Below are 16,983 nucleotides of genomic sequence, written 5' to 3'. Positions count from 1 at the left end.
AGCAGGGTACCCGTCAGCGTTGTGTTTTCAAACGTGAGCTGTGCTAGCTTTTGACGTATCTTGGTTGACGCTATTTCCAAGAATATGGGAATGTGTGGAGTTGCTTTAATTAAATGGAATGTTGCAAGTAATTGGGAGTTTCCTTTCTAGAAAATTCCACAGATTCTTGATTTATTTAGTGCTTTGCAACATTACTTTAGAATCTAGGAGAGTTCCTCACACACAGACCAGGCCCAATCAATCAATACACGTTGCGTACATGGATGGAGGGATGGGTTTATTGACCCACTCGCACACTTCAAGCGCCCTGCCAGACTCTGCCAGTACAAATATTAAAAACCAAAAACAACAATAAAAACAAACAAAAACTAACCAAAAAACTCCCAAATGGTCTCAGGTATTCCCACTGCAGTGTGGTTTCCATACACACAATCATAGAATTCAGTGCAGGACACCAGGCACAGCCAGAGGCGTGTGAACAAAAGTTCTGTGGATGTGTGTGCTTGGAAGGTTTTAGACATTTCAGGGGCACAGAATGGGATCCATTTGGCTTCTAGGAAATATTCGGTCACTTTTTAAACAACCGAGGATCCTAGTAGCTTTGCCATTGGTGTGTTTGCAGTTCTCACCACATGCACTTTTTCTGAATACTAGAGCCACTTTTACTGCTAGACAGCCATGATTCGGAGATGGTATCCTTTTTAAGCTGGGATAAAACGAGCACCTGCTATTTTTTGTCGAATTTTCCTATTTGTTTTCTGAGAAAACCTAGGGCATGGATAAGCCAGGTAGGTGCCCGGGTCTCATTTTCACCTGCACAGCTCTGTGCCATGAAGCAGTTGGGAGTCATGGCCGTCGGCAACACAGCTCTGCAGGGCTGCAGTTTCTTCCATGCTGTGGACTCATATCCTTTAAGTTTCCTTGGCCAAGTGTCCTGACCAACTGTTTTTCCTCTACTGCTGAATATGTAAAATAATGAACTTTTTGCTTTATAAATTTCCCAAAGTTCTCTTTTTAAGTTAAAAAATCAACAAATAGTGTAATTTCTTTGTCTACATCTGAAATTCACTTTGAACTCTTTGGTCAGCTAAAATCTGCCACAGAAGAAAGGTCTGCTGCAGGTGACCTTTTCATAAGGCACATAAAGGCCATGAGCTGATCTGTGTGGGGTCTACAGCTCCACACAAGCACATGCACAGTTTAAAAATCAAAAGGTCTTGCTTTTTATCAGGTGAAGGAAGCCTTCCAACAATGCTAAACCAGTTCTTGCTAAACTTGAGAAGGCGAATGTTCGATAAATAAATAATGTCCTTTACATTAAAAACGATAGCATGTTTTTTGGAGATATAATTCATATAGCACAAAATTCAGTTTTAAAGCATAAAATTAGGTGATTTTTAGTATTTTCACAAGGTTGTGCAACCGACAATCTTATCTAATTCCAGAACATCTTCATTATATCAAAAAGAAACCCCATTCCCCATTAAGCTGGTACTCCCCACCCCCACCCCCACCTGCGGCAGCTACCAATCGACTTCCTGTTTCTAGGTTGCCTGTGTGGACATTTCACAAGAATAGAATGAGAGACCATGTGATAGCACGTGTCCTTCTGTGTGGGTCTCAGTCCCCATGGCATAACATGTTCCAGGTTCATCCACAGCGTGGTATGGCTCAGCACCTCGCTCCCATGTGAAGGTCAGGGCTATTCTGTGGTATAGATGCTGTATAGATTTAGCTGATCCATTCATCAGGTGACACACATTTGGATAGCTTCACCTTCTGCCTATTTTGAACAATGCTGCTCTGAACATTGGTGTATGTGTGTTTGTGCGGACATGTGCTTTCAAGTCTCTTGGGGATACACCAGCAGTGGCATTTCTGGGTCACGTGGTGACCCCCTATTGAACCCTTTCAAGAGCTGTCGGCTGCAGTTCCCACAGCAGCGCCCCTTCTCAGTCTCACCAGCGGACGTGTAGAAAGTCCGCCTTGGGGTATGTGGGTTTTTTTAATGGTTTAGCCATGCCTTGGGTTCACGAGTGTTGCTGGTCTGAAGCTGCGTAAACGTAGGAGATAAAAGGCAAGAACGGGACACCTGGGGAGGCCTCAGTGTCTTGCCAGCTTCATGATGAAATTGTTCCTCACCTTGAGCCCTGGGAACCCAGGGAGGCCGTGTTGGCCGGGGTCTCCTTTGTCCCCTTTCCTCCCCGGCTCCCCGTTGATGCCTGCGAAGCCCTTGGGTCCTGGCAGTCCCGGAAGACCTGTGATAGCTTCGTCGCCTTCTGCACATCTGCAGTCCCCACCATCACCTGCAGAGGGAGAGGAGGGTCTCCTTGTTCCGCATTCCTCTTAACGTGGCGGGGAGAGGGGCATCAGGCAGCGGGGAGAGCTGGGCGCCACGCTTGGTGCTTTACGGACACTGCCTGTTCTGATGGGCACTATGACCCCCATTTCTTAGATGGGAAAACTGAGGCTCAGATTAAGTGACTCAAGTGTTCACTCACAGTCTCATGGGGTTCAGAATTTGACTCTGATATTTACTAAAGATACTTAAAAACTGGGACTACATTCAGAGGCACATGTTGAGTTGCGGGGAGTGTGAAGGAGGTTAAGGAATTCAGTGCTCAGAGCTGAAGATTACCACCACTGGGCCTGTGGGCCAAGGGGAGGAGCCAGCTCCAGGGAGCTGTCAGGGAGGGCAAGAGCCCTGGCCTCAGAGGCCAAGGTCATGAAAGGTCATAGGTGAGCAGGGAAGACATTCCTGACCTCTCTTCCTCTGTTTTGCCACAGCTGAACCCAGGGAGTTGGGCAGCAACGCAGCACCATGCTGGTGGCAGGGGTTGGCTCCCCCAGGGCAGAGAGGATGCCCAGTGGGGAGGCCCCACTTCCTCCAGGTCCCGCGGAGCCCGCTCTCAGGTCATGCCCATCCACAGCAGGGTGCTGAATGCACCGCACATCCCACATATGCCAAAACCGCCAGGGCGTGGTGAGTGCCAGGAAGTGCTCCCCGCGTTCTGGGAGGGGAGAGCTGAGCAGGATCACACCCTGCACCACACCAGGGCCCACAGAGCCTCACAGAGGATGGCTTCGAGCTAGGAGCAGAGTCCCTGAGGTGACTGGGAAGGGTCAGGTGCAAAGACCACTTGTTCCAAGTTCACCTCCTCATCAACGGGAAGGGAGACCCAGGAAAGCCACATCACTCCACAGAGTCTCAGTGGGACCAGGGATGGTGACTATACCAGCACCTTGCCATGGACAGAGCTCTCTACAGACCTCTGTTACGATGCCTTGGAGCAGAGCCCTTGAGACACTACCTGAGTGCAGCCTAAGAAATAACTGTTTTCCCTTTTAACCCAGCACAGGACTCAGCATCGGGCTCACTGCTGCTAGGAAGGTCAGTGACGAGGATGGCAGATAGAGAGCAGGGATGGTGAGCCTGGGGGTCAAGTGCTCAGATAGCACCGCTGGCTCCATGCGCCCCCCTCTCAGTGCCACCGCCAGGGGGACAGGAGGCTGGGAGGGACATGCAGGCTCATTTTCATCTCCAAACACGTCAGTAGGGGACGGATTTCACCTTCTATAAGGTGACAGACTTGGAAAGGCCAGGCTCTCCTCATCCCATCTCTCCCAGATGTTCTCACCTTTCCATCCCTTTGGTCCGCGGGCTCCAGGGGAGCCGGGAAGCCCAGGGAAGCCCGCTCTTCCTTCTGCTCCTTTCAGCCCAAACAGGAAGCCTAGAGAGACAACCACAGATGCAAGGCATCAGCCCCACAGACTCCTGGAGTCCCACGCAGATGCAGGGCATCAGCCCCACAGACGCCTGGGGTCCCACGCAGACGCAGGGCATCAGCCCCACAGACGCCTAGGGTCCCACGCAGACGCAGGGCATCGGCACCATGGGTGCCCGGCATCCCACCCAGTTGTGAGGCACCAGCATCAAGGATGCCCAGGGTCCCCCCCAGACACAGGGCATGGGCACCACAGAGACGCCTGGTGTCCCACCCAGCCCAGGTGGCTTTCAGCCAAGCCTCCCCAAATGATCCATAAACCCAATTTCATAAACAAAAACACATTTTTTCAAAAGAAAACTTAGACTGTTTTGTGGCAATAGCCTTCAGGGTTGGAAAGAAATGTAACAGTCTGCAGATTTAGTTTTTCCATTAAACTATAGGGATAACAATTATTCCTTTTGAGAAACATTGAGTCCAAAGAAAAGTTTTGATTTTCTGATCACATAACTTGGATTCCAAGACTGCTACACACTTCTGGTTCCCCCCAAAGAAATTAAAAAAAAAAAAAAGATGAACTCAGTTTCCCATTTTGATCTTTTTCTGATACGGGAATGGGAGCACACGTGTGCATCCCCCCAGAACAGTTTCCTCTTTCACGCCTTACATGCACACACACGGAGTTAGCACAACTAAGTGTTATGCTAATTAAATGTTGTGGCCAATCTGGATTCAGCGTGGTCAACCATGTTGGATGACCTCGCCCACCACCTTGCCCTTCTAAACCTCTCCCCACTAACTCCTGCAGGGCTCAATGATCCTGGCAGGGGCATCCCTAATGGTGACGGTGCAAGAAGCATGTTGCTTTCAACACTAGCAAAGTGCGCGCTGTCGCACTGGAGAAGAGTGCCATCTCGTGGCAGGAGGAGGGTGCATGTCTGCAGGACACACAAGCCTCAGGGGGCAGGCGCTGCTGGGGGCAGGCTCTGCAGGTGTGCCCTGCGGCAATCTGTCCTCCTCGCTGTTAAATAATAGGGTCAGAGCTCCAACGGGCAAATGGCACTCACCCCAGCAAATTAAAAGACATGTTGCTATACACACTACATGGAACTTGAGAGTAGCAGGGGATGAGGCCATTACACATAGGAAGGTGAGAAAACTCCAACTTTAAAGAACCCAGCTATCTGCTTGGAAAAGAGCATGGGAGTTTGCAAGTCAGAGAACGGCCAGGTGAGGATAAACGTCTATGAGAACAAGGACATGGATACCGTCCCATGCAGTTTGCTCACTGCACGTTTACCATAGCTCATTCATTCATTCGCTCATCAAACACTTATCCCGTGCCTATGCTGTGCCAGGCTGTGTGCAAGGTGCTGTGTGTATACAACCGGAAATGAAACTGATGGACTCTCACGGAGCTTACAGCTTAGATGTGGAGACACACATTAAACCCACAATGCAGTAAACACACTAATGCGGATTTTCAAATTATGGCCCATGCTGGGGAACAAGGGAAAAGCAGCAGGGAGAGGCCCAGTGAAATGTTTTGGGGGTAGTCAGGAGAGTCCTTTCTGAGGAAGTGATGCTTAAATTAAAGCCCAAAGAATAAAAAGGAGCCCCCGAAGTGGGGAGTGGGAGGGAATGTTCCAGAGTGAGGACAGGGTTTCTAAAGGGCCCTGAAATAGGGAGAAGGCCAGCACCCAGAGGGTGGTGAGTGAAGGGCAGATTTGCACAAAGGGAGGGGAAGAAACCGGACTTGGCTTTTACCCCGAGGGCAGTAGGAAGCCATTAAAGGGCATCAGGGAGGGAGGCTACGCGGTCTGCCATGTGGGTGTGCCATGTGGATGACAGGCTGGCGAGGGAAGGAACAGTGGGGGTCATCCTAGCAGGCTGCGTGGGCGGTGGTGGTGGATAGCAAGGGCACACACAGCATTGGAGCGGAGGACCCGCCAGGATGTGCGAGGGAGCCAGTACAGAATGGGTGAGGGACGCAGAGTGGCCCAGGGTTCTGCTGGAGCTCCCGGGTTTGTGCAGGGGGGTGAGGACCAAGGGCGAGGCCTGCGGGGTGGCAGGGGGTGGGGACGGAGGAGGCCCAGAGCTCCATTTTGGACATGGAGAGCTTGAGGCATTTGTGAGACACGTGCATAGGGTTGACTCCGTGTTAACGGTTTCTGTTAGTAGCTCAGAACACAGAACAGGGCTGGAGAGGAAATGAGAGAGTGACCAGCACACACTGCATGTACTTTCAGGTGGAGGACGGGTTCATCCAGGTGGGGAGTGCAGGGAGGGGCAGGGACTTCAGAGGAGAGATGTCAGGGGGGCAGTGGGATTTCCCGGGAGTGGAGGGGAGAAGAGGCGGCCGCACCCCGTGCTGCTGGGGACAAAGGGTGACCGGTGACCAGGTCAGCTGCGTGTCCGGTCAGTTGTGGACTTTGTGAGCTTTGTTCTATGTCTCCAAGCCCTCCCTCTGTGTGATGAGACGTGCAGTGTCACAGGTAGAGAGAAATTTAACCACACACACTTCAGAGACGTCACCATTGTCAATCTGAGACACGTCATTCATTCAGGACAAAGAGATTGTGGGCGCTCCTTACAATGGAAGCATTGGATGCTTTGCAAATTTAGTCCCAGAGGCACACAGTGGCTCTCTGAAGGTGACAGCCTTCCTCTGCCCCCTGCTGCTCTCCTCTTCTCTAATACATTAGTCATTTTAAATAAGTCCTATAGAATAGCAGTGTGCCTCTTAGATGTTTGCAACGTGATTTCCACAAAGAGCCCCTGGCCAAACAAGCCAGGCCTATTTTGACTTTTTCTACAGTGGAACAGAACTCCCCAGAACTCAATTCAGCTAACTGAACTAGAACAGGGGGAAGCAAAATATTTCACCCAGAAAGAAAACTGTCTTCATGGTTTGATTTTACTGCAGCTGCAAAAGACTAAAAATTCTGGTTTTCATCAGTAGCAACCTATAAAACAGGATGAAATGTAGTTAACAAGAGAGGAATCTAACAATTTCATTCCAGGGGAAAAGTCAGAGAACTCCATGGGAATCAAGGTCATTCCTACTAAACTACAACCATACCACATTTTCCACAGGCCATTATGGTAGACTACTATTTGTATAAGAACTTGCTCTAAAAATGTTGATTTGGAAACCTTGTGTCTCACAGGGGTAATATATATAATTAGAGGACTTAAGTTGTGTGCTTTTAAAATTTTTAGCTGGTAATATTGATCTGACACCATTCATTTTATTATTTTCCTCATCAGCCCACAATACAGATCAGAAATTAAATTGTTCGCAGTTGACTTATGCTAGTAAACCACGGATTTACTACGCAAGACTTGAAAAGCAAGATGGCATATGCTTGTGACTTTATCAAAATGGAGTTTAGTTACAGGAATAATGGCGATGTTAGCCTTTGATCACAGTTCTTTAAAGTGGATGTTTTTTCTTTTTTTTTAATTGAGATGGAGTTTTGCTCTTGTTGCCCAGGCTGGAGTGCAAAGGTGCGATCCTGGCTCACTGCAACCTCTGCCTCCTGGATGCAAGTGATTCTCCTGCCTCAGCCTCCCAAGTAACTGGGATTACAGGCATGCGCCACTGCACCTGGCTAATTTTGTATTTTTAGTAGAGATGGGGTTTCACCATGTTGGTCAGGCTGGTCTTGAACTCCCGACCTCAGATGATCGGCCCACGTCGGCTTCCCAAAGCGCTGGGATTACAGGTGTGAGCCACCATGCCTGGCCATTAAAATGGAATATTTGTATGCTTTTGTTTTTAACATGTTATGTCCTGCTCCAGAAAAAGAAAACTCAAAAGATACCATTTGCTTAGGAAATATAATGCTCATAGAAACCTAGCTCTTATCACAGCAGTCCAGGATAATAAAAAAAATTAAAGGCCAGGTGTGGTGATTCACACCTGTAATCCCAGCACTGTGGGAGGCTGAGGTGGGCAGATCACCTGAGCTCAGGAGTTCAAGACCAGCCTGGGCAACATAGTGAAACCCCTGTCTCTACCAAAATTACAAAATTAGCCAGGCGTGGTGGTGGTGTATGCCTGTAATCCCAGCTGCTCAAGAGGCTGAGGTGGGAAGATCGCTTGATCCCACGAGGTGGAGGTTGCAGTGAGCAGAGATTGCACCACTGCACTCCAGCCTGGGATACAGAGCGAGACCCTGCCTCAAAAAAATAAAAAATAAAAATAAATAAAGTTCACACTGCTCAGACTCTTTGGCAGGTTCATGATCCAGGGAAATATCTGCACCTAAAAATTTTCAAAATAATGTGGGAATATGTGAGTTTTCTAGTTGAAGAAAAATTGGGAAAGTAGAAAGCATATTAAGTTAAAATTTTACTTCATAATATAAAACAGACACAGAGAAGTGACTACTACTTTTTAAATAGAAGATATTGCCTCTAATAACTCCAATGATTTTCCTTCTAGATGTGTCAAAGAGAAGTAATCTTCCAAAAACAATTAAAACAGAGACTTTGGGCCGGGCACGGTGGCTCATGCCTGTAATCCCAGCACTTTGGGAGACCAAGGCAGGCGGATCACGAGGTCAGGAGATCGAGACCATCCTGGCTAACATGGTGAAACCCCGTCTCTATTAAAAACACAAAAAATAAGCCGGGCGTGGTGGCGGGCGCCTGTGGTCCCAGCTGTGTGGTGGCGGGCGCCTGTGGTCCCAGCTACTCGGGAGGCTGAGGCAGGAGAATGGAGTGAACCCAGGAGGCGGAGCTTGCAGTGAGCCGAGATTGCGCCACTGCACTCCAGCCTGGGCGACAGAGCGTGACTCCGTCTAAAAGCAAACAAACAAACAAACAAAAACAAAAGCAGAGACTTTGAATTTGACCTGTTACTAAAACCAAACACTGTCCATTAGCAAACATGGTGTTTTTCCTCCCTGAAGGTAGGAGGCTATAAGAGATTATTAGGGGCAATGTCAGGGAATTTAAACTACTTTGGAAAGAAGAGGCTGTTAACTTTTGGTCAATGTCACATGGAAAGAGACTATGACCTCTTATTTTCTCCCAATGTCTCCTATATTCACTCTTGCGAGAGAATGAAATATTCCTATTAGGCATTTCACAACATCGAAAGCAGGAGTGTCCAGTCTTTTGGCTTCTCTGGGCCACATTGGAAGAAGAATTGTCTTGGGCCACACATAAAATACACTAACACTAATGTTAGCTGGTGATATGGTTAGGTCTTGTGTCCCCACTGAAATCTCATCTTGAGTTGTAGTTCCCATAATCCCCAGATGTCATGGTGGGGACCTGGTTCACAGGAGGTAACTGAATCATGGAGGCGGTTTCCACCATGCTGTTCTCACGACAGTGAGTGAGTTCTCATGAGATCTGACAGTTTTAGAAGGGGCTTTTCCCCTCTTCACTCCTCGCTTCTCCTTCCTGATTCCATGAAGGACATGTTTGCTTCCCCTTCTGCCATGACTGTAAATTTCCCGAGGCCTCCTGAGCCCTGCAGAACTGTGAGTCAATTAAACCTCTTTCCTTTATAAGTCACCCAGTCTTGGGTACGTTCTTACAGCAGTGTGAGAACGAACTAATACAGCTGATTAGCTAAAAAAATTGTAAAAATGTTTTTAAAAAGTTTATGAATTTTGTTGGGCTGTATTTGAAGCCGTCCTGGGCTGCATGTGGCCCATGGGTTGGACAAGCTTGGTCTTTAAAGCATAATTCTCTGAATGCTGAAGCTGAAAGAGCAGCCTTTGCTGACAGCAAGCTCCAGGCGGGACTGCATGTTTCCCGCTGCCTGAGACAGGTCATTCTCAACTCAAGCTGAGTCACCTAACGTTATAACCTGAAAGAGCATCTTTGCTGACTCAGGGATGCACTACTGGGTGGCAGGTGGGTCCACACTCCTGTGCCCGCCAGCTTTATTGACTTTCATGGGCATTTGTCTGGGCCTTGGCCGACGGCTGTCACTTATTTTTGCAGATAATGCAGCCATCTCTTTTTGCCACCAGCTACTCTCACCTGTTCACTTGTAGCTTTGGCTGTGCACGGGCTGAGAAGGCAGATTATCAAGGTGGCTTAAACATGCTGGAGTAACAGAGGAGAGAGGCTGCCAGTCAAGGGTGAGGCCCTCACCCTGGATTAGGTTTGTGGAATGTATCACCCCGACACAGAGGCAGCGATGTCAGCTCACATCTGTTTCCAGACTGTGCAGCTCAGATGTTTCGCTGAAGGATGGATTTCACCGAAGCTGCAGCAACTAAACCTCACTGTGTGGCATCCACGGGGTTGTGATACTCACAGGCTTCCAGGGCTTCAGCTTCCATCCCCAGCTTCTGCATGGACCCCAGAGAGCACCCACTACACCCTAATCTACCTGGATCCACTGCATCCTAATCACTGGCCTGCTGGATTCGTTCCCAGAGTCATTTAGCACAGAATCCCAAATAACATCTGGCTGGGACCGGGCCTCATCTGGACATTAGGATACACCCTCCCTTTTGTTTCCCTCCACTCACCATCAGGTCCAGGTGGTCCAGGGAGCCCGGGGGGTCCTGGAGGCCCTCGCTTTCCATCAGGTCCAGGTGGGCCCCCGTAGAGCGCAGGGATGCCGGGCTCTCCGATGAAGCCCTTGGGTCCCATCTCACCCGGCAGGCCTCTCCTCTGATCTGAAACCAAACAGCATTCACCTGCAGTGTGAGTCTCCCATGCTACACCACTGCCTTTGTGTTCGCGTCCAGAGGGGCCCACTGGGGCACTAGTGGGCTTCATGGCCCCATCAATAACTCCGATGGGTAGAAGCCATTGGTATAGTTCATTACCGTTTTTCAACATTAAAAACATCCCTCTCCTTGCCCCTTAAATAATGGCTTGATAGTTGTGATCAACACTGGGCAATAACACCTGATGATTCTCCATGCTCTTCCCAACCCACAGGTGGAAGTGTGCCAGTTACTCATCGTGGCACCATCTAACCTAGTTGGGGAGTTACTGTCATATGTGCAGAGGTTCTGTGAAGGTGTCCAAAGCATGTGCACGGGGCTCCTTAGAGTTGCTAAGACTAGTCAGTGGGGAAGAGTAACGACGACATAGCGACGTCGTCAATGAAGGCTCACTTGTGTGTGCTAGGACCTGAGCGCAGGTGCTTTGGGTCTCCGGTGTTGATATTATGAAGCCACATTACCTCCATCTCCGATGGAGAGGCCAGGGGGGCCTGGGAGGCCCGGGTCTCCTGGCTCACCCTGGCTTCCTGGCTCCCCTTGGGCCCCTGGGAATCCTGGGTCACCTCTCGCACCTGGAAGTGAAACAAGTCCCACAGTAAGAACAAGACTGTAGTCTACGGATCGCAGCTGGCGTTCGCTTTTTCACTGACTACATATTTACCAAACGCTCCATATGCTGTATGCGGCCTGATGAGGAGTTAAGATGATTAATACATGGGGTGGTCTCTCTTTTTAAGGGGCTCAATCGCCAGCAGGGGAAGAGGATTAGTGAAAACCGGGTGAGGAAGTAGGTGAGTCCAAAGCTCGAATAAAGAAGGAGCTAATGTGGTTGCCCATTCTGCTGGAGGCCTGGGAGCGAGGAGGCCTCACTTCCCTGCACCCCACTCTGCCCCTCAGCCCCAGCTTTAACCCTATTAGGCTCTTTTCCTCATCCCTGTCTGCTGGATGAATAACAAAATTTGGCTTTTAAAAACTCTCACCCCTGAACAAACAAAGACAAAGTGGCACGGCTATGTTCCTTTGCTGTGTAAATAGCGACGCTTTATTGCAGAACACATTGTTTTCTAGATTATAATTGGGAAAGATGAGAAGAGAAGAAAATAGGACTTTTTATCATGTAGGCATTAGGAATTTCTAGGAAAGCTTTCACTCTGCATGTCATCTTATGAAGTTCCTTAAAATAAGGAGAGGGTTTGCTGGGCGTCACACTGAAGTCGCACGTGCAAGGGACAGAAGGCCTGACTTCCGTGTATGGCATCTCCTGCTTGGGCAGCTTCATGCCGAGTGTGCAGGGGGCTGCGCTCTGCAGCCAGAGGCCCTGGGCCTGAATCTGGCTCCTCCACTTAAACACAACCCTGGGCAAGGAACTCAACTGCCCTGCGCTTCCATCTCTCCCTCAGTAAACGGAGCCAAGTCCATCTCCACCTCACAGGGTCACCCAGAGGGGTAAACACACTGAAAAGTACAACTAGGACAACTTGGAGCATCGCCTGGCACACAGTGTGACCTATACACCTGTTAGCCATTGTCATGATTCCATAAAAAGAGACAAAATTGAAAGCCACAGACCTCACTGTTTGGAAGAATAGCAAGATTACTTTTATTTCTAGGTAGCTCGGAATCATTTCTTTTAATACAAACCCCTCTCTCCTTTTTGCCTTTTGACAAGTTCATGCAATGTTACCTTGAAAAAGATACGCTTACTGCCTCTTTTCCCTGAGGGAATCTGCGGGTTAGTCAACCTTTGACTTTAAGAAACCCTGGAAAGCAAGTCAGTCACATTCCAGCTCACCAATACCTTGGAAATGTTGTCCAGTAGAAAAGGCGGCAGGCAACCTCCGCATTTCTGAATCCGCTTGTGGGAAAAAGTGAATTTTGAAAGCACCCGCCTTTGCAGTGTGATTTCCAGGAATATAGTGCGGTGAGAAGGGAGGGGTTGGTGAGAGCTGGGTTCTCAGTCAGCAACATTTTTAAAAAATGCAAAAGAAACATCGCCAGCATTAACTTAAAAATTATGTTCCTAAAATCTCAAAGAGAATATTTCCTTTTTACCAAAATTATTAATAATGAGTCAAGTCAAAGTGGGCTCATGACCCTTGTTAGTGGGTCTCAGGTTTGGTAGCCAGGTGTGCGCCATGGATGAGGCAGGAAATGCCACTCTCATAGTTACGGGCATCATGGAAGCTGAGCATGGATTTCAAAATATCCCCATTCATGGCTCCACGCCTCCCCAGACAGATATCTCAGGGGCTCCTCGAGGCACTGCCCGTGGCCCTGTTCTGTCCTGTGTTTTGATCAGCATTGGATGAAGACATGCAAAGCCATTATCAAACTGACAGAGGGCTCGCATCTAAGCAGGGAGGTGAATTCTTGACACCTAGGCTTAGAGGACAGGGAGGCCAGGTGACCTGCTGAGTTCAAGAGGTAAACACCAGAGCGTGTGTATTTAAAAAACCCCACCCTTCACAATGCCTGTCTGATGTATGTTTCGGCATGTCGTTCACTCACACAGTCAGGCGTTTGCTGAGCTCCAACTCTGTGCCTGTCCTGTTCCACGCATTGGGAATACAGCAGCGAACAAGACAGGCTGAAATGTCTGTCCTCACAGAGCTGACTATAACATGGGCTAATGATCCGCAAAGATATATACGCACGATTATTAGGAGGAGGTTCTCGAAACTTTTTTTTTAACCTAGAAGGATGTGCATTCTACAAGGTTCAGAGCCAAGTGCTCTAGTTGTAGGACTAGGATCGGATTTCCATATAATCTTTCCAATTTGGAAGGCTGAGCCTTAATAACAAGATGAGCATTAGTGACGACATGCGCAAAGTCCTTCGTTTACACTCCAAGGTCAACTGTGACAGTGGGGAGTGGTTGTTATGTGCAAATATCTGGGAATTTAGTTGCCTTGAAGCCTGAAAGCATGTGACTGTTCACTGGTTATGAGTTATGATCAATTCCAGGTGTCGGGCTGGCAAGCAGAGGGCTTAAGAACCTTGGTACATTTGGAGAAAAAATCCGAAGGTGGCTGGGGCTGCTGCCCCTTGATTTCTTTAGCGATAGTCCAGACGGCAGAACTAGAACTCTACAAGTTAAGCAGAAATGAAAGAATTCCCCAACGGAGGGGATTTCTCACGTGTAGGTGGTGAGGACTGTCTCAGGCACAGGCAACACAAAGGTCTCCCTGTGATACACTTAAGCATGAGGGAAATTGTACATGAAGTTATGTTCTAAATTTCGTTTTATTATTATTATTATTATTATTATTATACTTCAAGTTTTAGGGTTGCTTAGAAAATCTCTCTTGAAAGTTCATGGCTCTGTGTCCCTAACAGGAGAGAATGTGTATGTGATGCTGAACTATGCAGGTGAAATTGTTCACATACCTTTTGCTAGGGAAGGGTGAGGGGAGTAGGCAGGTAGTCCAGGAGGCCCTGGGTCTCCGGCTTCTCCCTAGAGAAAGAAAAGAGAAAAACAGGATGTGAGAATAGCTTTTTGGAGTTTTTGACAGTACACATATTTCCAAAGAAGAAACCCGAGCGTGGACCGTCAGGCTGGCAGAGCAGCTATTTCAACCAGTGGAACCACAGACAGTGCCTGGGGCAGCATCCCCATGCTAGGGTGGCAGAGCCTGGCATCCCAGCCACCAGCCACAGGTGCCCAAAGAGAACAAGACAGGCAGGGGCTCATCTCATTTTGAAATCCTTGTCGAATGCCAGGAGACTGTGCTTTCGGTAGTTCAGACTATTACATTTTGGGTAGTGATAGCCGAGCCGCCTGGCGAGGGTGGGCTGGGAGATGATGCGGCCGCAGGACCCCCGTGGAGCGCCATCTGTGTCGTAAGGCAGCATTTGTCATAAGGCAGCATCCCAGGCACCACCTTCACCTCTTTGAGCCTCACCTGGCTCAGAAGTCCTCTCCAGATGTGCCCCCACCCAGGTTCCCCACGGGTGAGTTCCCTCTCAGCTCGACCAGCAACACCCACCTGGTCCTCCACCTAATGGTCTCCCCTCCCTGCAAGCTCCAGAATTACTCACACAAGCCACACCCTCCCTTGGAAACCAGGGGCACCTCACCCTCTTGTTACTACAAAGCCTGCCTTCCCCAGGCCTGCTGGCTCCCTCTGTGCCTGAGTGCACCCCTGCGTGGCCCCGAGTGGCAGGCGGCACCCTTCTCCCTGGCTGGGAGCACACGTGGCTCGTAGGTCACCACCACCTCATCTGTCCAGTGTCAGAGGCCGTGTATTTGGGGATCTCGTACTTTTTAGGGCAGGGGATGCCTCCACAGGACACCATCAGGAGGGGAGTAAGGCCAGCCAGGGTGGGCGAGACACCGTAAGTGGCAAAGACATGAGAAACGGGCTCACCTTGGGTCCCCGGGGTCCATCAGGGCCTTGATAGCCATCCAGGCCTCGGCTTCCCTGCAAGAAAGATATTTGCTTTTAATTTTTGTCTCTGATGTATAATTCCAAAAAGTGACCGCAATAGCATTATTATATCTCATAAAATTAACAACAGTTCATTAAAGTCATGTATTAACCCAGTCTGTGTTCAATTTTCCCTGACTTCGGTCTCAAAAGTATCTTTTTAAGGTTGCTTTGCTTGAACCAGGAGCCAAAAAAGTCCAAATATAACACTTGGCTGCTATGTATCTGAATTCTCATTTAATTCACAATAGTCCCTTCTTCCTATGTTTTTAGTATCATTTTGTGGTTGTCGAAGACACTGGGTCATCTGTGCTGTGGATGTTCTGTGTGGTGGGCTGTGGTCAGTCTCATCCCCGTGGTGTTGTACAGTCTGTTCTTCTAACCCCACGTTTCCTCCACATGAGTCATTATGGCTGGAGGCTGCCCCAGGTTTCAGCAGGGATCGTTAGCGGAGGATGCTGGGCACCTCTTCTCCTACAGAATATACGAGGGCCGGGTTGCTTTTATGACTGATCAGTGGGTTCTGGTATTGACAACCTGAACCAACTGTTGAAACTCTCCCCCAGGGTGGGTTTTGAAAATCCTCATTTAGTACCAAAATAGATGCATTAAGGTTACTTAAGTTAGAGTTTTTTTCTCTTCATTAAAAAAAATCTCTGCGGTGTGTGGTTGCCCATGCCTATAATCCCAGCACTTCGGGAGGCCAAGCTGGGAGGATCACTTGAGCCCAGGAGTTTGAGACCAGCTCGGGAAACACAGCGAAACCCTGTCTCTACAAAAAATACATAATGTAACCGGGTATTGTGGCATGCACCTGCAGTCCCAGCTACTTGGGAGGCTGAGGTGGGAGGATTGCTTGAACCCAGGAGTTTGAGGTTGCAGTGAGCTGTGATGGTGCCACTGCACTCCAGCCTGGGCAACAGAGCAACACCCTGTTTCAAAAACAAAAACAAAAACAGAAAACAACCATAACACTAAGTTTTGTTTTCTCATTCCCTTGAACATTTTTTGAAAGAAAAAGTTTATCATTGAGTCATATCATGATGTATCTGGACAGAAGAGTAAAGCTCTCTAAAAATCTTGCAATGTATTCTCTCTTTTAGGCGGGAACCCTAAGTCAAAATGACGATCAAAACTTTTTCCTCTCTGTTTCTCAGTGGCAAACACAACAGGGTCGGGGAGGCACAGGGATGGCCAAGGAGGAATCACCCAGGCGCTCCCAGAGTCAGGCTGGCGACCACCCCGGGAAGGACCCAGCGGAGGCTCCACGGGGCTCCCTGAGACCCTGCTTCCAGGCAAGGTCTGTATTCTTGCTAGCAAGCTCGCCACACAGCCCACCCTTAGGGGAAGCTGAGGTCAGGAGATGACATGCAGATCACTATTTTAGAATGGATAACTGTGAAGGGCTTTGAAACTGCACACTCCTTTCTCCCCGGCCCTCCCCCAAACCTAATAACATATCACTCATTTGAATTCAGTGAGGTCATATATATGATTCATGGGAAGTTCTGATTATGCAATTTTAGAAGTACAAGGTTGATTTTATGTTTTTCAAGGGTGGAAATAACTGGAGTAAGGAAAGTCCTTGGGCAGAAGTCCTCAGGGACTAGCTGCAACAAACAGATGAAAAGAATGTACGGCTAGACATTTTTAGGGAAATGCATGCTTCTGAAGCTTAAAAGCAGTCTGCTGCCTCTCGTGGTGTGAACTGGCCCCTGTCATCTTTCTGTTCTTCATTTGCCTGTTGTACCCTTTTCATTTCAGTGGCCGAGGGAGCACCTGTTAGGCTAAATAGAATGCATGTGCCTCTTGAAAGAGGCGCCTCTGCAAAGAAACCCTGCCAGCCTGCAAATGAGATGTAATTTAGTATAAAAAGACTAAAGACAGTGAGAGTTCCATAAAAGAACTCAATCTGAGGTCATGTCTGTCACTTCAAGCTTTGCAGAGGAAACCTACATACAGCCGCAGGGAAGACTGAGGCTGCATCTGGTGAGAGTCCAAGTCATCGACACTGCAGCTGGTGCAAATGCAGTGTCCCTGAAGTCCTGGACAGTCCTCATACAGGACAACGGTCCTACTGAGGGGGGACTTCCCACAACACAACGCGTGTTGGTGTGGCATGTA

At 48.7% G+C, this 16,983-nt stretch overlaps 1 protein-coding gene across 1 annotated transcript in view; it reads right to left on the bottom strand.

Moving 5' to 3' along the window:
- The window catches only part of COL4A2 (collagen type IV alpha 2 chain), a 205,335-nt gene that overhangs the window by 50,183 nt on the left and 138,169 nt on the right, over nucleotides 1-16,983 (bottom strand). The window contains exons 17-22 of the mRNA XM_030813682.1: nucleotides 14,800-14,853; nucleotides 13,820-13,886; nucleotides 10,894-11,004; nucleotides 10,229-10,378; nucleotides 3,639-3,731; nucleotides 2,143-2,306 (exon numbers count right to left, since the gene is read on the bottom strand). Of these exons, the coding sequence (XP_030669542.1) occupies nucleotides 2,143-2,306; nucleotides 3,639-3,731; nucleotides 10,229-10,378; nucleotides 10,894-11,004; nucleotides 13,820-13,886; nucleotides 14,800-14,853 (639 nt within the window). The remainder of the gene's footprint in view (nucleotides 1-2,142; nucleotides 2,307-3,638; nucleotides 3,732-10,228; nucleotides 10,379-10,893; nucleotides 11,005-13,819; nucleotides 13,887-14,799; nucleotides 14,854-16,983) is intronic.

The sequence above is a fragment of the Nomascus leucogenys genome, chromosome 5 (assembly GCF_006542625.1).
Source record: "Nomascus leucogenys isolate Asia chromosome 5, Asia_NLE_v1, whole genome shotgun sequence".
NCBI lineage: Eukaryota > Metazoa > Chordata > Mammalia > Primates > Hylobatidae > Nomascus > Nomascus leucogenys.
Note: the sequence above shows the minus strand (reverse complement) of the source record. Positions and strands in the feature narration are given on the sequence as shown.